The sequence below is a fragment of the Bison bison genome, unplaced genomic scaffold, assembly GCF_000754665.1.
Source record: "Bison bison bison isolate TAMUID 2011002044 unplaced genomic scaffold, Bison_UMD1.0 scf7180017864268, whole genome shotgun sequence".
Classification (NCBI taxonomy): domain Eukaryota; kingdom Metazoa; phylum Chordata; class Mammalia; order Artiodactyla; family Bovidae; genus Bison; species Bison bison.
Genome location: NW_011494840.1, coordinates 464,265 through 485,565, shown reverse-complemented (window position 1 = coordinate 485,565; position 21,301 = coordinate 464,265). Strand labels below are relative to the sequence as shown.

Genomic DNA, 21,301 nt, shown 5'->3' with positions numbered 1-21,301 from the left:
ACTGGAAAGAAAGGCCGGGGCATGAGAGAGGGTGTTGATTGAAATGTAAGTTACCAAAGGATTGCAGTCATTGGTCATGAAAGCTTTAGGGGACCAGACTAGGAGTAGGAGCTAGGAGGGCTACAAGGCAAGAAACCTGAGGGAGGGGAGGGAATGAATTGGGGCGATTTATCACCCACATTGATGCCTGGAGTTGTTTGGTATGAAGTAATGGCAACTCAGTCCAGAATTCTTGCCTGAAAAGCCCCACGGACAGAGGAGCTGGAGGGCTACAGTCCATGTGGTTGCAAGAGTCAGATACGACTGAGTGACTAAGCACGCATGCACACACAACCTTGCCTTGAGTGCTAGAGCCTTCAAGCATAAGGGCTTCCAGGAGTCTGCAGGTGGTGCTGCCTGACTCCATGCCATTCGGAGGTGGTGGAGGTGGCCATAGGAGGCCCGGAGCCTGTCTACAAGCACCCATGGGCGCACAGGAGCTGTGGGCACGTGGGAGGGGATCATGGAGGAGGAAGAAGCCCTGCTCCGGAGCTACAGCCGTTCTGGTGCTTTCTGCGGTGGCAGATTCTACCTCTGCATTATCTGAGTGCTTTAAGTTTTTCTTTCCATTGAGGAAAGTTTCTTCCTCTTTTCACCTCTGCCCCTTTATAGAAGTTGAGTTTGTGATCTACTCGATTTCCTTTATATATGTGTGAAGGGAAAAGTTGTAAGTACGAGACAAAGCACTTCTCTCCTGAACTGTGCTCCACCATCCCCAAGCACTTCAGTGTGTATGTCCTCCAGACAAGAGAATTGTCCTGTATAACCCAATGAAAGCATCAGATTATAAAACTGACATTGGTACTTCCTTGCCAACGTATACTCAGACCCATTGAAGTTTGTGACCTCTCCCCATAAAGGCCTTTGCAGCAAATGATCCAGTTCAGAATTGTGCCCTGTAACAGGTGCTGTGCCTCGTGGGTCTCTTTCGTTCTGGAAGAGTTCCTCCGTCTGTCCTTGACTCTCAGGACCATAATGTTCTTGAAGACTGTAGTCCCGATAGTTTGTAGAAAGTCCTTCAGTTTTCATTGTTCTGTGATTCCCTTGTGATCTTTGATAGGACTGTCTCAGGAGTGATGCTGTGCTCATCTCATTGTATCTTATTAGGTGGCACATGCCCTCAGTGTGTCCCATTCATGTGATGTTAACAGATCATTTGATTCTCTGTCACTTCTCCACTATAAAGTCACTCTTTTTCCCTTCAGACTTCTGGGCTTTTATTTATTTGTATCTGTGGATTTGTGAATTTCTCTTATTATCCAGTGTATGTTAATCCATTTCTCTCATAATTTATTTTGATGTTCAGTTGATCCCAGATCCAACCAGGATAGCCCCTTCAAGCTGGCTTCCTGTTCTTTTGATGTGTCCCCTCATTTTTCTAGCACTTACTTTCTGATGTGAAATGATGGGCCAGGCCTGTCTTGTCCTGTGTGTGCCCAACTCTGGAGTCAGCCATTTCTCCAAAGCCCTGGTTCCTCTTAATGAGACCAGTGTTAGGAGCCAGTACTGGGGTTGTGTTCTCAGCCCCTTTGAGTGGACAGAGCTGGTGAGGATCTGTATACACACACATGTATTTATCATACATGGACACGTTTACACCTGTTTTTCTTTAGGCATATAGAAAACCTTGAATTCGAATCAGTGTTTCTAATTCTCGTCTAGTGCTGCAGGACTCACTCTGTAGTTGGGTCTCCTTTCCGTTTGTGTCCCTCCTTTGCCTGGAGGTTTCAGTGAGGAAGCTGGCTGTCACTGTCCTTGAGGCCCTTGGTCCCCTGTCAGTCTCTTCTATAAGCAGGCTGCTGTGCCGTGCCCGCTCCCTCGTGGACGCGTCTGCGCGCCTCTGGGGCTTCAGCCCCTCACGCAGCTCCTGTCCTGTGACCGTCCTCACCCCACCTGAGCCTTTCTGTCCTCCTGCAGGCAGTCTCCTCTCCTCTCTCCGGCCGTGTTGGAGTGCATCAGGCTGCCGCTGCCCACACCCACCTTCACACTCAGGTGGAAGTTTCATCCTTTTGCAGCTGCTCTGCCAGGGTGCCCCTCTGCCAGGACCCCCTCCCCTGCAAGCCGTAGGTGCCCTCTCGTGCAGTTGCCCCCTCATCTTGCATGAGTGCCCAGCACCCTGCTCTGCCTGGACCGCCATCCCCTCCTACAGAGGTGTCGACATGACCCCATGGGGGCACCCTCCTTGCTCCAGGTGGACTCCGGTGTCACACTCTGAGTTCTCTGCCTGCAGAGGTGCCCACTGACCAACTCTAGCTTCTATAACTGCTTTTTCCATGTTACTTCTGAAGGATATTTCCCTGGAGAAGGAAATGGCAAGCCACTCCAGTGTTCTTGCTTGGAGAATCCCATGGACAGAGAGGCCTGGAGGGCTACAGTCTATGGGATTGCAAAAGTCGGACACGACTTAACAACTAAACCACCACCACCACCACCATTTCTGGAGGATAGAGTAATAAGACAGCAAGTAGGCTGTTGGGATGAGCTGAAACCAGCAGGCTGGAGGCGGACTACCCTTTCCAGTATGCAGTTTTCCTTAAGATGCTCTCATCTCAGACACCAGCTATGACAGGAGGATCCACAGGCTACCCTCACTTCTGATCATGTGGCTGCAAGTTGGGAGTCCTGATCTCCCCTCAGGTTCAATGATTCACTAGTAACTCACACAACTCTACTTGTTATTAAAATTCTGTTACAGCAAAGAGATACAAAGCAGAGCCATCCAGGAGAACAGACGCATTCAGCCAGGTCTGGAGGGCCCCAGATCTGTGAAGCTCCCATTGTTCTCTCCCCAGGGAGTCAGGAATACATTTCCCGCCCAGGAAGCCTGTGTGATAACACAGAGAGAAGGGGCCATGGCTCAGTGTCTCGCATTTGTTGGTGTTGCGTTACGTGGGCACGACTGATCGGCTCAGCAGCCACATGACTTGGTCTCCAGCCCTCTTTCCTCCTGGATGTTGGGCGTACAGCATGAGGCTGAAAACCCCAACTTACCAGTTGCATAGTTGTCTTACGGGTGTGGCCAGTCCCCATTCTCAGTCACCTCCTCATCATATACTCTCTGGGCTACCATGAATAACAGACACTTCTGTCACTGAGAAATTCTGGATTTAGAGGCTAGCTCTCAGGAATTAGGGAGAAAAGCCAACCAGATTCCTCTGGCATATGAATGAATTGTTCACTCTTAAATTCCACCTTGAGGTTTCTCATTTACCTTCTCAGATTCAAATTAGTTGTACAAGAGTTCTGTAATGGTTATAATGTTCTTCTCTATTCATTTTTATCATAGTAATTAATAAACTTTCAGAAATGTTCCAATACTGCTATATAAAATAATGGTGTTGGAGTTGTATAATCTAACATATAGTATTTTGAAATAACCACAAGTTTTAATTATACTGTATTTTGCCTTTTACCTGTCAATTGCATATCTTGTCTATTTTAGGTATGACTTTAGCCTTTCCAGCTTCAGTTCATGATTCTCTGATTTGCAGTAAAACATTTCAAATTCTATATAAAAATGAGGAGGTTGTTTTAAATGATGTCATGATCTTCAAAGTTAAAATGTTGTTGGATGAAAAAAAGGTAAACATTTCTTCATATATATTTAGATAAATATTTTCATAAAGCCTCAAGGCATATTTCTAACTTTCTATAAAATATTCAAAAGGCATCTCATAGTCTGATTTCTCTTCAGATTGAAGAAACCCTTGAGGAAATGAATTTTCTGTTATCCCTGGATCTACACTTCACAGATGGAGATTATTCGTGAGTAGGCTAATCGAACAGTTAAAAATCTGTAGTCATGTGTGACTGTTATCTATCCCTATTAAAGTCCCATTTTCTTCTTGGAACCCAGCCTACCCTCTTCTTATTTATTTTGAACTTCTCCCCCTTGGGAGAGTCTCATGGGAATGGTTAGTCCTGGTTTTTTGTGCTCATGCTGGTTCCAGGAGCTGCAGGTAGCAAAGCCAGATGAACTGAAGAAACATGAAACAGCTTCTGAGACTCTTGGACATTGCACTGTTGACACAGCACCCCTGCCTTGTGGCCTTTAAACCTGCCTTAGCTCTGTTCCACTGCGTCACTGGCTACTCTTTCTTGGTGGCATGAGTGATGCCCTCTTCAGGCGGGGCCTTCTTGATCTTCAGAGAGTTACCGAGACTTGTGACTCTTAGACCTGACAGCTGTTTCCAGAGTCCATGAGGAAGATTTAGGACCGGCTACCCTGGTTCAGGAAGATCCCCTAAGAGGGAAACGGCAGCCCACTCCAGCATTCTTGCCTGGGCAATCCCATGGACAGAAGAGCCTTGCGGGCTACAGTCCATGAGTCACACACGACTTAGTGACTAAAACAACCCTAAACTTGTCCACACATCTGGACAAGTAGTCACACATTTTAGGGACAAGCTGTGCTTGTATCCATTTAAAACAAGAAACAGAGATCCATTTTACTATTCTATTTTTGTAGAAATACTTCTTGAAAATTGTATACAAATTCAGACTACTTGTGGCATAAATGTCTAGGCAGCCATAGTACTGAGAGGTCTGATGTGAGATGCCTTCTTTACCACTGCAGAGGAATAAGTCTTTACATGGTAGCTGCTGCTTCTCTGAAATACTTGTTTATTGCAGAGAAGTCCTTGAGGGAATTCTTTCATAAACCAAGTCAGAATTCTATAAGCTGAAATGAGTACATAGTTCATAGTTGTAGGTACATATTGGTTAAAAATACGTATATATTTGGAAGCAATTTTCATGGCATTGTTTCAGTTTTTGTATGTATAAATCTAATGACTAAATATCGATGATAAAGTATATACTAATTGCTTGCTTATTTTTGAGCAACATTTAATAACAAAATTTTGTACCATAAAAACAGTCTTAAATACCTTTTGGGATTTATCATAATAGGATTTGACCTACATGATACTGCAGCTTTACTATAAACAGTATTCCCTACTGGAGTAAAATTTTAGGATGAGAGTATTTCCTAAAGTATCAAAAAAAGACTCATTTTGTAGGCACAGTAGTGAAAAACAGTCCATTAACATGGAAATTGTAAGTACAGATAGAAAACTGTAAGTAAGATCTGGTTATTTCTTTATTGTTAGATTTCATATTGCATTTCATAATGCAAATGTGATGCTTTAAAAATTGTTCTCATTTTGTTTTTAAAAAATAGTTAAGTAATTAAATATTTTGATAGTTTAAATTACTCTACAAAACGTTGGCCTTCATTAAATTTCTGTACTAACAAGCAAACGGGTTGCTTTTCATAGGGCAGATGATCTGAATGCATTGCAGCTAATAAGCAGCCGCACGCTGAAGCTGCACTTCAGCCTCCAGAGAGGCCTCCATCACCACGTTAACGTCATGTTTGATTATTTCCACCTTTCTGTTGTGTCTGTTACAGTCCATGCGTCACTGGTTGCGCTACACCAGCCACTGATAAGGTAAATGTAACCAGCTCCCTGATCCTTATTAATATAGTCATTTATTTTTATAAATGAAAGCATATGCTTTGGTGAAGATAACTGAAATAGGAATTTCTAAAGTCACGCTTATTTAATACTTTCGTTTTTATACTAAAGTGTTAGTAAAATTTAAGAGCATAGGAATATTAAATTGATGACTTTTTTTGAAAAAATATGGAGCAATCTTTGTCAAACTGACCAGGAAAAATAATACAATCTGGAAGCAACCATATAGTATTGTTTAGTATAGCATTTATGTAATGCTAGACTATAATTATTCATTCTCTGGGAAAGTATATTCATCTTTTCATAGCTTTTTTTGTCTTTTCTCTGAATGGACTTAGTTGTATCTTCTTAAATCTGTACTATACAATAGTTCTTGTTTTCTAAGTTATTAACCAATTTTATGAATCTTTACTAAATAAATCTTTTGAAACTATATCACATTAGCCTAAAGGTATATAATATTCTGGATTATAATGAATGCATTGGGATAATTGTTTTTTCTGCTCACTTCCATGGGGGAGATGAATTGTCTTTCATTAATGTGAGGATACAGTTCAAACTCTTCAGTTCTCAAAATAACATCATCCTTATTGAGGGGCAACAGAAATGACACTTTTAAATCAGTAACTTATGTGAAAAGATTCCAAATTGACTTGATTTATGAACTACTTTATAATTGCTGGCATAAATCTTTTTGCAGCAACTGATATTAGGGATGATACTCAAGGGTTAGGATGCTAAACTGAAAACTAAGAAAGTGTTTTTATCAGAAAACTAAGTAGGTGATTTTTGGAATTACCCTGAGAATTTATAGAAAACCAAGACACTAACAAATTTCCCCCCTAGTAACACCCTGTTGCGTATCTTTAAGTTGCTGTAAAAATTGTGAGCATGTCTTCCCCTGTGTTGTCCCGTGATGTCTTTAGAGCATGGGGCCAGGAAGAGTCTGTTTCTCCTGATGACCTACTTTTGCCTTCCTTATTCTGTAGTAAGATCTGTAACTAGTTATTGTGCGGGTTTTGTCTTTCCTATTAGACCTTTGAGAGCTTGTTCTCAGTTGCTATAACTTTGTAAACAGGAAAGTGTTCCTATTATTATACATAATTTTATTAGAAACATCTTCAAAACAATTTTAGATGTTGATTAAATTAATATTTAATAGCATGATAACTCAGTGAAACTTCTTTGATAGGAAAGTATATTTTTTGATATATAGCTTTTGAATAAGTAGTATATCTGGTATGAATTACATGTTAGGTTTTGAAATTAAGTTTTTATCTGTTTATACAATACATTCCTGTAGTCTTCTGAATTTCTTATTTTTGTAATTTCAGTAAAAATCCTGAACTATACTGTTCCAACCATTACTTTTTCTTTATAACAAAGAAATACATTCATGGCTTAGTTTCTTTTCTGAAAAAATGTAGGAACTGTTCGTTGAGATTCACTTGGGTTATTAGTGCTGCTTTTTAGTCCCTGGTTACATAGAACTCATCCTGGTAACATCAGTTTGTGCTTCCTCTTGCAACACAGCTGTTTTTGCCACAAGCTAGTAGGGGATAGAGACAGCTCGCATCCTAGAGACCTTTTGCTGGAAGGAGAAGACACTTTTGGCTCAGAATCAGAAGCCAAGAGGATTAGCTGTTGGCTCTGGTTAGTGATGGGAGAGGAGACTGGGACGCCCGTAACAGCTGAGGTTGCTCCTCTTTCCGTTGTTGCCTGGGTTCTGAAGTCCTCTCTCTTGCTGCTGGAGCTGTGCCCTAGAGGGAGCAGTGCCTTTCCTGGGGTTCTTGGCCTGTAAACAAGATGGTTGGGTTGGGAAGGAAAGCAAGGAAAGGGGAAGAAGGCTGTCTGCTGGTAGCATGCGGTAGAGGGTCCTGTTACAGATAACATTCCTCACTGTGTTTCTGTGAAGACAAGTTTTTCCCTGAAGTTTTGTTATGGCTGGACTTTTTAATCCTCTAAAATAAATGAAAAAAAAATTTATAATATTACCTTTTAAACATTATTTTTACATAAAACAATTTCTATGATCAACCCAACTATAGATATAAATCAATTATTTTAAGTAACTGGGATTAGGATTTCTTTCTTTGCTTGTTTTTTGCATAACTTTTTTCTTATACTTGATTTTTTTTAAGTACAGCTTCTTTGACTCAATCTTGAGAAACTCAGTTCTGTCATAGCAGGTGGAATTTACCATTGCCTTGCTACACCCTCTTGGCTAGGATTTAGAGATTTCATTGTTGCAAAGCAAATTGATTTTGCACATGAAGACTGCCCTCTGCTTTTGGTACATTTGATTCACTTTCCTGCCTTACCCCTTTTGCCAAACTGCTAGATAGTCAAATGCTTTGGCCTTCTTATAATTAGCTAGTACTTAATCTTAGAAAAAAAAAATTGTCCATGATTTTTAAACATTCAAGCAGAATATGGTTCTTATTCTATAGAATTTGTGATATATTAAATGTAATGTTAATACTAACAGCAGTGGTTCATACCCTATGTGATTGAGGTAGTGCCTTGAAGCACTTACTTAGGTTATCTTAAAGTTTATAGACTTCTAGTGAAGAGAAAGGAAATACCTTGTTTTTGAAGGAGAGAGAGAACAAGTAGACTCGTGGTTTTCCTTTTTCTGCCCTTAAGTGGGACCTCTTTATTTCTGTAAGCAGCACCTATATTTGACTGTTAACTTTGTGAATTTGGTCACCAGTTCTGACAGGTCAGAATTTCCAAATTAAAGCTGGACCCTCATTTGTCCCTGAGCTACTCTTGATCCCACCCTGTTTTATCCCTCCCCAAAGCCCAGTAATACAGAAGTAGTCTCAAGCATCTAATCTTAGTTTTTTTTAATAATAATAATTCAAATTTTAAAGGAATATTTGTAAAAGTACTTTAAGAATACTTTAGAAATCATAATCTTGCAAAGTCCTTGCTTTTTATTCTATTCCTCAAAGACTTTCTTTTGTAAACATTTAACTTAGCACTCTATAAATAGACTGTTATGACAACAATAATGTGATGCTTGTTCCTCCAGTTTTCCTCGTCCTGTGAAGACAACTTGGTTAAACAGAAATGCACCAGCACAAAACAAAGATTCTGTGATTCCTACTCTTGAAAGTGTGGTCTTTGGTATTAACTACACAAAGCAGTTATCACCAGACGTAAGAACTGAAGTGTTTATAAAGCCTCGTTTCTCTCTTGTTTTGAATGAAATGTGTTTTAACTGTTATATATCTGTGGATGTAATAGTTCTTTTATTAATTATTTGAGCTCAACGACTTACAGATCTAATTAAACATGATCTTCACAAGTTGATTGGTTCCAGTTGTTTTTTATGAAAACGAACCTGATGCTTCAAGATTTTACAAGATTTCATGAATAGGCATCTTTGACAGGCAGTGCTTTTTTTAACTTGTTCCTGTCACCTCCTGCTCTGTTAACGGAGCTGGTAGGATCATTCCAGAGGAGCCTGTGAGGAACCCCTGCCAGAGTTGAGACCTAACTTGCAGCAGTATAAGTATATCTGTTACTCCCCTAAAAGAAGAGAGGGTTCATACTATAAAAACAGAGTGGCCCTCAGTTGAAATACAATCTGAATCTCAAATTTTTAAAAATCATCATTTGATCTGCTTGTTTTTAAAGTCCAGTGAAACTAAGATTTCTCGAATCACATTTCCTGTGTTTAAATTACCTGTATGAATGAGAACAACTTCCTAAGATGCTGCTAGACTTCTTACATGTTTTAGAATAACTGTGATTAGTAAATCCTTTATTTTTCTAAGTTTCGGTGTGCTATTTTTAGACTCCGGTTACTAACACTGTGTCCCAAATCTCCTCTTTGTTCAGGGCTGCAGCTTTGTCATCGCAGATTCCTTCCTGCGTCACGCCTACCGTTTCCACTACACCCTCTGCGCTGCCCTGCTGCTGGCCTTCAAGGGGCTGCACAGCTACTTCATTATGGTAACAGAAGAGCTCCCCTCTTGTCAGAAACTAGAACTGGGTATGTTGAAAGTAGCCAGGCCCTCTTCATTCTCATACTGCTGTTATCAGCTTGGCCATAGTTTCTGTACTTAGTTTAGTACAGCTAGTTTGCTTTATGTGCTTCACCTTTACTTCTCTCTCAACTCCATCTTTTTCAGGCTTTGATAATTACTTACTGAAATTTTTAAAAAATTTATGATACTGAGAAATAATTTCTTGGTGCTAAGTTTGAGATGAGTCTTTTGATAGATTTTTTTTAACAGTATGTCTTCTTCTCTTAGAATATAACCAGAAAATGTACTAGAAGCAAATTTAATTATCCATAGAATTATTAGATAGGAAGATAAATTAGGGAAAATAAATTCAATAGGTTAGGTAATGTAAATTAAATCCATACTTCCAAATAGTTAATAGTCTAAGCAGATTATATGTACTTGGAACCTTTTGTAAAATATATTGATTTTAGGTGATCTCAGATCTTCTTTCTTCTACTTCACTTGAGAAAATAATAACATTACTCAGTTTTAACATTTTGAAAATAATTTAAATAATTTCTAAAAATCAGTCTTCAGTTTTAGTCCATTAATATATACCTGTATGTTGTAACACATAATAAAAAATCATTTGCCTTGATTTTGTATACCACTTATAGTTTGCAAAATACATATATCATTTCACACAAGATTATTGATTTATGAAAATGTTTTTATTCAAACATTTTATGAAAGTTTTATAAGCTTTTATTTTCAAATATGAGCTAATAGCTCATCAAAAGCACATTTTAATTATTTCTTTGGAATAAATTATTTTCATCATACTTACTTGAATGAATGAGAAATTGCTTTTTAAATTTGACCGAGGTTGATCACTGTTCTTATTTCTTTGTTTCTCAAGGATCTTAGTCTTTTAACAATATTGATGCCCTATCAAAAATAGTCACTGTTACTGAAAATAATTCTTGTCTTTGAGACTAACTAGCCCGCTTTTGGAGAGGGAAATGGCAACCCACTCCAGTGTTCTTGCCTGGAGAATCCCAGGGACGGCAGAGCCTGGTGGGCTGCCGTCTATAGGGTCGCACAGAGTCGGACATGACTGAAGCGACTTAGCAGCAGCCCACTTTTATAATTGCCTACCTTGAGCTACAAAAGAATTATAAGAAAGTGAAATGATCTGTACCTTACTTAAATTCAGCTGTGAGAACAGGCTGGCTCTTGTACCCCTACTTATCAGCAGTGGGTCCAGAGGGTTTGATAATTCCATTATTCAAATATTCCATTAAACAAGTGGGATCTCAGTGTAGCTCCTTTACAAGCAGTAGGAAAGCGTTTGTTCTTTTTTGCTCATGTGTTCTTCCTCAAGACAAAAACAGTAGCACAGAAACATTTTGGTTACTCTTCTCTGAAATATTCTTTTTCCTTGCTGTTTTATATACTTAGCATCCATCTGCTTTCTTTAGGAAAGTTCTTTAAGAGACTACTGCCTCAAATGTGAACTTTTAAAAATGTTGTTTTTTGAAAATGAAAGAATTGTTTGTAGAATAGAACTAATTTAGGCTATTACTTATTCTCAATTAATGGGTAAATTATACTCCATTTATTTTTAAATTTTGTCCTTTGGAGCTCAAACACATTTTCTTAGGAGAATTGTGTGATGAATTTTGGTTAATTTAGGTTTAATGGTCAGACCACAAAACTGTCAAACCATAATATTAATAAAGGACAACACCATGTTCCTGAAAAGTGGTTAACACAGAAGCCACGTGTAATGGCATTTCTGAGGAGAATTGGTTAACAGTTTAGGTGTTGAATGTTGTAGAATTCACAGAGGCATCATCATGTAGTGCTTAGGACTGCATGTTTGCACCACTGCTATCCCTTACTACTTGTAAGTAACGGGACTGAGTATACAAACTGACTTCTACTCTAAGGGCAGGAGGATTGATGGGATCCAGACGTGCAGAGTGTGTCGGGAAGGAAAGATGAGGGTGTGCAGAAAGCAGAGGGTGTTCATGGAGGAATTCCCTTGGGCTGAGCAGGGTGCTGAGGAAAGAGCAGGTCTCTGTCTCTGGAGAGCTTTGACCTCCCCATTCCCTTATTGAGGAGTCAGTCCAGCGTTGAGAGAGGCCAGAGAAGCAGCCCAGTCAGGGGGCATTCCTTGTGGTTTCAGTACAGAGCACCCTAAGTGAAGTGGGCCTGTCCATGCCTGTGTAATTGTCAAATAGTTTTAACATGTAATATTTTCAAATGAAAAACACTTATACCACATTTTAACTAAGAAAAAAATATTTTTCTCCAAAAGGAAATAATGTTTAAACAGGCATCTCTTGTCAAAGTCAAAGATTTATTTCAAAGCATAGATAGTATTAGCACTTTATCACTAACTTAGGTAACCTCAGTTTGATAATTCATTTATTTATATGCTTTTTAACTTTCTCTCAGATAGAAATGGCTTTTATGACACATATGTATTATTTTGAGCTTATGAATATAATATAGAAAATATCATAAATTTTAAAAGCCCTTATATTTAATTTCAGGAGTCAGTTACTAAATAAGTAAATAGCAATTTTATTCCAAATTATGTGCTTAAAATATTTCACCAGAAAATAAAATTCTAAAGCAAACCCCAACTTAAGTTTTAGATAAGTAGATAATAGTGATAGAAAAAAATTATTAGTACCTTACACATAGTATTTACTCAAAATATATTTGTTGAATAGATGAGTGAATGAAATAGCACAGGGAAGATTTTGTTGACAATTGAAAAGTACATAGGCATCAGCACATACTTTATAGTAGTTTCCTAGGGATTTTTAAAAACAAAGATTCATCTTCAATAAATATTTATTAGTAATACTTCGGGTTATCCTTAAACTTTTCATTATTATTTATATTTTCTTTTCTATTTGTTGTGAATTTTAGTTTATTCTTGAATGTATCTTCTAGGAAAAAATCTAAAATTTTTGTTAACTATTCAGAATAAAACTGTTGCACTTTCTAAAGTATTAACATTGTTTATTTTTATCCTAGCAAAACTACATTTGTTAGGTACCAGATATTTCTGTAAAACACTGTTCACTAAATATTATTATATCCACCAGTTTTAATAAGTTTATAAAAAGTAATTCTTGGTTAGAGGGTGTATTCTACTTCCTTCTACTATTTAGCACTTTTCTTGAGTTTTCAAATAAGTTTATATTTAAAGTCAATATTTTAAGTAAGTCTATATTTCAAATAAGTCTAATAAAGTCTTCAAATTCTGCCATGCTATGAAGAGTTTATCTAAACTCCATTTCCTTTTTAAAAATAATGCCTTGAATTCCATTTTGCTTGTCTTTTTCTTTTCTTGTAGATGAATGATGTACATTTTTTTAATGACATTCAGTTAAAATACTGGTTTGGTAAAGAACTGTTTTTAAAAATGAGCATCATGAATTCTGAAATCTAGGCTTTAGCAAGTTATGAAACCTTTTTGGCCCCAGTCTCTACACTTGTAAAAGCAGAGGATCGACCTTGCTGATCTCTGACACCTCTGCCAACTCTTAAAATTCTGAGTTTAGATATTAAAACATAAAAATAATATCGGATTATGAAATGTTGAGCGGCACATGCACTTAGAAAAAAGAACAAAGTAACATAAACGTGAATGTACATCATTTGTAATTCTAATAAGCTAATTAACTAACTGAAAGATTCTGCTTTGGTATTCTAATCCAATTGCACTAGCGAATCAATACTAAATCTATTAATCACAAAGTGGAAAATTCTAGTAAATTTTGTTGTAAAAGGAGTATAGTAACTAGTGCTGTGTGCAATCCTTATAACTAGCCAAAGCCAACATGCAGGTCCTTTATGAGCGCCTTCTCAGAAGAAAACAGCCAGCAATCCAGAAAGACACCTGTCTAGGTACGTTCACAAATAGATTAAGTAAATAATCCCTTTTAATCAATATATAAAACTTTGCTTTAATTTAGTATCAAATTTCATAAATATGTATTTTTTTAATATTTTATATTCCTGCCACCCTTACTTAAGAACTTACTTTAAGAATCAACCTGATTTGTAGTTGAGCTTTGGTTAATTCTTAGTTTTTAATGTTCAGGTTTTTGGAACATTAAAATTGGAAACGTTAAATGCAAAGATGTCTTTGGTTTTTTTTCCATATTCATTTTAGAGTTCCTGTAAAGAGCACTTTTTAGAAACCATGTTCATTGCCAGAATTTGTTAGTTTAATGGTAATGACTTAAATTTGTTCAAAGTCATTTGTCTTTAGGTAGGGCTAAAGGTAATAAAATGTGGTTTGAAAACTGAAGCTAATTTCATGCATTACAAAAATAAAGTGAGAAACATCTTTAATATCTGGTTTTGTTTTTTGAGTCAGTTTGCATTTATTTTTTTATTCTAAATTTAAAAAGCAAAATACAGGAATATCAAATCACTGCTACCCAGATATATTACATATTTGAAAAGAGATATTCTGATTTCATTATTTCATTGATTTACTTCTCTATATGTTTTAGACTTTTCTTCTTGAATAGCAATAGTACTTAATTTATTATCTTTCTCTAAGTATATTGAAAGTTTTTACTTTGAGTAGACCATCACAATTAAGATTTTTTAAAAGTTACGAAAAGCTATAGAAATAAAAAATAAAATTAAATCACAGCATTTGTCTCTCAGTTTTCAAAAGTATGGACAAAAGGAAATTAAGGAGCCAAAATCTTTCTCCACATTTCTCAGATGAAAATTAACTCAGAAATATTTCCATTGGGTCAGTTTTTACTGAAATTGTTAAGCGAGAAACTTACCAGGAAGGAAAAAAAAAAAAAGTTGAAGATTTATTTATGATCGTTATTTTGGAACATAATTTTATCCTCTCATTAAGTAACCTAAGTATCAAGTTAAAGAACTCATGGTATGAAATTATAATCATTTATGACATATTTTTTCTTTTTAACAAAAAATTGTACTTCTCATTTCCTGTTGTATTGCCAGCCTATCAGTTTACATGTGAGCATTCTAAATGATTTTTTTAAATGCTGCTCATTTAATAAGGTCTGTGTAAAGAAGGGCCCAGTTTTTGGTTGGCTAGGAAAAGACTTGATTCAAAACTAAAACATAGTTAAATAATACTTCTTAGTTAGTTAAATAATACTTCTAAAAATATGTGTATATTTTTTATCCTTCATTCCTGACATTGTATTAGCATATCTGTTGAATGAATGAGTAGATGAGTGGGTAAATAGATTTAGAAAATAAATTTAAGATACATTTACCCTTTGACCTAGCAGTTGCACTGTTGTTCATAGAAAGGAGTACTAGTTTTTTATACCATAGAAAGGATTACTACTTTGTAATGGTATTTGTACATGCATGTTCATCACAGTATTCTTAGTGACAAAACACTGAAAACACAGATAAATGTCCATCATTCAGCAAAGAATAGATTATGAAGAAAATTATGAGGTCCCTACACCAAGGAATATTATATAGCCATTTTTTTTAAAAGTGCTTTAGAGCTGCATATCAGATTTGCATGAAATACTACTGAGACATTTCATGCAGAAAGTTTGTAAAATACAGCCCATTTTTATAAAACAGTAACTGCAGATCTCATATATGTGTATATTTGAAAATATGGAAGGATGTGTTCTAGGTTGCCACCTTGGATTAGCAAGAGGAGCCAACTTAAAAAAGTTTGTAGGGAGTTCCCTGGTGGCCTACTGGCTAAGATTCTGGGCTTTCACTGTCATGGCCTGAGTTCAAAACCTGGTTGAAAAACTGAGATCCCACAAGCTACATGACATGGCAAAAAAAAAAGAAAATAATAACCTTTGTTATTCTAGAAATATATGTAAATCTCTAGAAAATTATATAAATAGATATATAGGTATTAAAAAAAATTAAACTCAGTTAAAAGCCTAAGTTATTTTTAAGTCATTTCAACCCAGAGATTTTGAAGTTAAGTTTTACATTTAAGCATCCCTTAAGGTGTTTGCATTGAAGTAACTCAAGAATCATAATGCATAGACCAGATTCTGCATTTAAGCTCTGGTATGTAAAGGTGACAAAAGTGTATCAAACTCTACAAAGTTTATGCTCATTTTTTAAAAATTAATAGGATATGTAACCTACTGAGATCAATTTTGCTGATTTTCTTCTATCTCAGGAAAACATCATGAGTGATATGAAAATAGATGTTGGCATATGAAAGTTATGATTTTAACACAGGGTCTGTCGCAGGTTTTTTTTTTTTAACATAACATTAGAAGCCACTGATTTATCTGATAGTGAAGTGATTTGTGAAATTGAAGCAAATTTCTTTAGTTATCGGTGGTTATTTATATATATTTTGTGAATTACAAAACATCTGTGTCCTACTAGTTTTAGTTATCAGTCGAGTATTTGTTATTCAGATCATAGCTTGGTTTTGTTCTGGGCAGTGTAACTGCTTATTTTATCAAATTTAAATGTTTACCATTCTTTTATCAAGAAGTAAATATTTAGTATACCTTATGAGATAGTGAGCTGAGGAATGAATTCAAAGATACCACAAAAATGTTTTCTTGTCTTTGTGTGACAATGATCAATTAAAGTCACTCTAGCAGCAAGATTATGGAATTTTGTGTGTTGATAACTATGCTGTTAGAGTTGTCCTAGGAAAACTCATTTTAGTTTGATTTCAGATAAACGTAAGTGTGTCTAAATGTGATATTTTAGGCGTTAGCAAAATCTTTCCCTGCAAAAAATAACTGATTCTATTCTGTTGGTTTCTGTATTCCTTTGTAAATATTACCATTTTAATTGTAAGTTAATCTGCATCCCCCCTCTGTAAATGGTTATAGCATACATTAAATGTAAGTCAAGATTATATAGAAAAAAATGGCCTTCATTTTAGACTGCCTCATAGGAAACTAAATTTATTGAACTAAGATATAAACTTACATTTTTGTTGAAAAGGATTTTGTCATTCATTTTCATTCAATAGCTTATATTCCAGGTATGTGTTTATTATTTTGACTTGAACTTTTGTAATCTCCTAGGTTTTTAAAAGTAATTTACTTATAAAATTTCAAAAATAATTTTCAGATATATAACATTGAAATACTTACTTTAATTACTGTTTACTCCTTTCAGAGGAAATGGATGTAGAAGCTCGACTTACTGAATTATGTGAAGAAGTTAAGGTATTTGGATTTTTAAAATTCACATTACCAAATTATTTGAATGGATTCTGTTTCCTTTTTAAATACTTTATTGAAAATAAATTATTATTTTTCCTTTCTCAAATGCAAAGATAAAATTGTTGATTCTAGGTAGAAACACAGCTTAGTTGATCAAACAACATTTGACTTGAGTGTGAAGTTATCTTTTTTCTAATCATTATTGATTAAAATCTTTTTTTTAAATTTTATTTTATTTTTAATTGGAGGATAATTGCTTTGCAATATTGTGATGGTTTCTGCCATACATCAGCATAAATCAGTCATAGGTATACATGTGTCCCCTCCTCTTGAACCTCCTTCCCACCTTCCTCTCCACCCCACCTGTCTTGTTGTCACAGAGCACAGGCTTTGGGTTCCCTGCGTCATACAGCAAATTCCCACTGGCTGTCTTGTTTAACATATGGCAATGTATATGTTTCAGTGCTACTTTCGCAAATCATCCCACCCTCTCCTTCCCTCGCTGTGTCCAAAAGTCTGTCCTTTATGTCTGCTTCTCCCTTGTTGCCCTGCAAATAGAATCATCAGTACCATCTTTCTAGATTCCATGCTGCTGCTGCTGCTAAGTCGCTTCAGTCGTGTCCGACTCTGTGCGACCCCATAGGCAGCAGCCCACCAGACTCCCCTGTCCCTGGGATTCTCCAGGCAAGAACACTGGAGTGGGTTGCCATTTCCTTCTTCAGTGCATGAAAGTGAAAAGTCAAAGTGAAGTCACTCAGTCATGTCTGACTCTTAGTGACCCCATGGACTGCAGCCTACCAGGCTCCCCTGTCCATGGGATTTGCCGTATATATGTATTAATATACAGTATTTGTCTTTCTCTTTTTGACTCTCTTCACTCTGTATAATAGGCTCTTGGTTCATGTACTTCATTAAAACCGACTCAAATGCATTCCTTTTTATAGCTGAGCAATATTCCATTGTGTACATGTACCACAACTTCTTTATCCATTCATCTGTCGATGGACATCCAGATTTAGCTATTGTAAATAGTGCTGCAATGAACACTGGGGTACATGTGTCTTTTTTAGTTATGGTTTCTTCAGGGTATATGTCCAGTAGTAGGATTACTAGATCATATGGTAGTTGTAGTCCTAGTTTTTAAAGGAATCTCCCATACTGTTCTCCATAGTGGCTGTATCAATTTGCATTCCCACCAACAGTATAAGAGGGTTCCCTTTTCTCCACACCCTCTCCAGCATTTATTGCCTGTAGACTTTTTTGATGATGGCCATTCTGACCGGTGTGAGGTGATACTTCATTGTAGATTTGATTTGCATTTCTCTAATAATGTGTGATGTTGAGCATCTTGTCATGTGTTTATTACCCATGTGTATGTCTTTAGAGAAATGTCTGGTTAGGTCTTCCGCTGACTTTTTGATTGGGTTTTGTGTGTGTGTGTGTGTGGTATTGAGCCACTTGAGCTGCTCATATATTTTGGAGATTAACCCTTTGTCATTTGTTTCGTTTGCTATTATTTTCTGCCATTCTGAGGGTTGTCTTTTTCACCTTGTTATAGTTTCCTTAATTGTGCAAAAGCTAGGTCCCATTTGTATACTTTTATTTTTATTTCTATTACTCTAGGAGGTGGGTCTTATAGGGTCCTGCTGTGATTTATGTCAAAGAGAGTTCTGCCTATGTTTTCCTCAAAGAGGTTTATAGTTTCTGGTCTTACATTTAGGTCTTTAATCTATTTTGAGTTTATTTTTGTATATGGTGTTGAGAAGTGTTCTAATTTCATTCTTTTTCACATTGCTGACTGGTTTTCCCAGCACCACTTATTGAAAAGACTGTCTTTTCTCCTTTGTATATTTTTACCTTCTTTGTCAAAGATAAATTGCCCATAGATACGTGGATATTCTGGATATTTTGCATGTAAATGAAATAGCAGAGACAATTAACTGATCAAAAGTGTGCTTTTTCCTCCTGTTAATTAATTCAGACTTTCTGGACAAAATTTTTAAGCATTGCTTAAATTTACATACTTTTATAAAATGATATTGTTTAGAAATGGAAATTTATTTTATTTCAAGAAATGAATTTCTCTTGGACTATTTTTCTGTCAGTTCATTCTTGCAATTAAATTGAATAGATTTTTGTTTTTCCTTTTCTTCCCCATGGAACTAAATGTTTTGACTATTTTAGGAGCCCTGTATATTTCACTGTTGTTTAGCTATGGTAATGGAAGATATCAGAGACATGAATCAAACAAAAATACATATTTGACTTTGGGATATATTTCTGTATGTAAATATAAATGAGAACTTGATCCTTTTGAAAAAGGTATTTACCTTCTCCTTTTAAAATTATAGGTAGAAGAGACAATTTCACATCCCATTCTAAAAGCTTTCCCCACGGTTTAAGTAAGCCAAGTGTCTTCTTTAAAAAAAAAAAAAAAATCACTAATGTTGTTGTAATAGTTGTCCCAAAGGATTTTAGAAATAATAAGTTTTTGTGATAAATATAAATCTACTGACTTATTCACTGACCTTAAAGGAAATTTGAGTGAAGAAACATATGATACTCCCAGATGAAAAGGTAAATGATCATTGACAGCTACCTGGTTTTTCACAAGTTAATAATATTAATGCATTATATCAAAATCCTGTTGGAAACTTTAAAATTAAACTTATTTTAAAGATCACTTGAAGAAAGGTAAGAATGACTAAGAAAAATTTTTGAAAAAAACAATAATATAGAGGGACTTGCCCAAGTGGATGTAGTTTTTATATATAAAAACTACAGTAATGGAAATAGAGTAGGATTTCTCTAAAAGAACGAAAAGACAAATCAGTGGAACTAAATAGCACTGGAACAATCGTTAAATATGTGTAAGATTTGAGTATATGATAAAATTTCATGAACATTCAGTTACATAGTAGTATGGTAAAATAACATGTTATAGAAGCAAATTCTAAATGGACTTGAAGAGTTAAATGTCAAAAAAATCTGTAAGACAAATATATGTATACATGTATATATAAGCAATCTATCCTTGGAATATGAAATAACTTCTTCAGAGTAACAGTAAACAATATGATATTAATGATTTAAAACTTCTTTAAAACAATATAAAATTGAAAGGAAGCAACAGACTGAAAGAAAATATTTGCAATACCTGAAAGTGGCAAATGATACTGAAACTAAATAAAGAATTCCTATGTATCAGTTTCAAAATACCCCTGGGAAAAAGGGGTACACATAGAGGCTGTACAAAATGCAATTCTTAGAGCAGGTTTGCTGCTTAGGTGACACCAAGGAGATGCAGATTTAAGCAATAAAGTGGGGTTTTTTTAACCATGAAATTTGCAGAAATGAAAGTGATTGCTAATCTCCATTGTTGGTAAGGTGGTAAGGAAACTAGTGTCTGCATAGGCTGTTGGTGAGGGTAGAAATGGTACATTTTTTAGGTCAGTTCATCATCTGTTCCAAAAACACTCACACGCTCTGCCACAAAATAGTTTTTATTTAGAAATGTATCCCACAAAAAGTGCCAGTTCATTTCAACAAACAAATATAAAGCATTATCAACTACCATGTAGCCATTTAAAAGAATTAGGTGAATCTCTGTGCATTGACATGGATTTTTTAACTCAAGAAATACATATTCCTCTATGATGCAGGGTACTGTTTTCATGCTGAAAACCTCTTTAGGATATATTAATTGAAAAAATAAATTGGAGAAAAATATGAATATGATTTGTATATGTTAGAAAAGCTATGTAAATATTTGATCATGTTTATGTGATTAGATTGCGTATAAAATATTTGAAAGGACACATACACAAACACATACACATTTGAACTATACATAATAATAAAGAAAAGAATACCACAAAGAATGAGGCTATAAAGGAAAATATTTGTTCTTTATTTCCATATCTATATTGTTTTAAAAACTACATATGTACTCAGATATTACTAATGAATTTTATGTACTGATACTTAATTTCAGTATTTAAGTGTAATATAAACTAGGGTAAATAGAGTAGACAGAAGATGGAATATTTAAACAGGTCTTATAAATCAGCAAAAAAAAATCCTGTAATATCCCATTTTTAATATTAATATAGCTTAGACACCCAGTTATCCAGTTATAAAATGCTAATAAGTATGTGAAAAAATTTTAATTATAAAACAAAAATTTAAATACTCTGACATGATTTTTAACCTATCAGATTGGCTGTGATTTTTTTTTTGATTTAAGGGTAATTGCTTTACAGAATTCTGTTGTTTTCTGTCAAACCTCGACATGAATTAGCCATAGGTATACATATATCTCTCCCTTTTGAACTTCCCCCCCATCTCCCTCCCCATTCCACCCCACTAGGTTGATATAGAGCCCGTTTGAGTTTCCTGAGTCATATGGCAAATTCCCGTTGGCCATCTCTTTTACATATGGTAACGTAAGTTTCCGTGTTACTCTTTCCATACTTCTCACCCTCTCCTCCCCTCTTCTGGTGTCCATAAGTCTATTCTATATGTCTGTTTCTCCACTGGTACCCTGTAAATGAATTCTTCAGTACCATTTTTCTAGATTCTGTATATATGCGTTAGAATATGATGTTTATCTTTC

At 35.6% G+C, this 21,301-nt stretch overlaps 1 protein-coding gene across 3 annotated transcripts in view; it reads left to right on the top strand.

Annotated features, from left to right (window-relative positions):
* FAM135A (family with sequence similarity 135, member A) overlaps positions 1-21,301 on the top strand; it is a 153,737-nt gene that overhangs the window by 74,076 nt on the left and 58,360 nt on the right. For 2 of the 3 annotated variants that reach the window (XM_010848500.1, XM_010848498.1), the window contains exons 5-11: positions 3,482-3,621; positions 3,734-3,804; positions 5,319-5,492; positions 8,557-8,683; positions 9,369-9,522; positions 13,331-13,408; positions 16,640-16,689. In XM_010848500.1, the coding sequence (XP_010846802.1) occupies positions 3,482-3,621; positions 3,734-3,804; positions 5,319-5,492; positions 8,557-8,683; positions 9,369-9,522; positions 13,331-13,408; positions 16,640-16,689 (794 nt within the window). Of the gene's footprint in view, positions 1-3,481; positions 3,622-3,733; positions 3,805-5,318; positions 5,493-8,556; positions 8,684-9,368; positions 9,523-13,330; positions 13,409-16,639; positions 16,690-21,301 lie in introns of those variants that run through there. The other variant, XM_010848499.1, reaches the window with a different exon arrangement.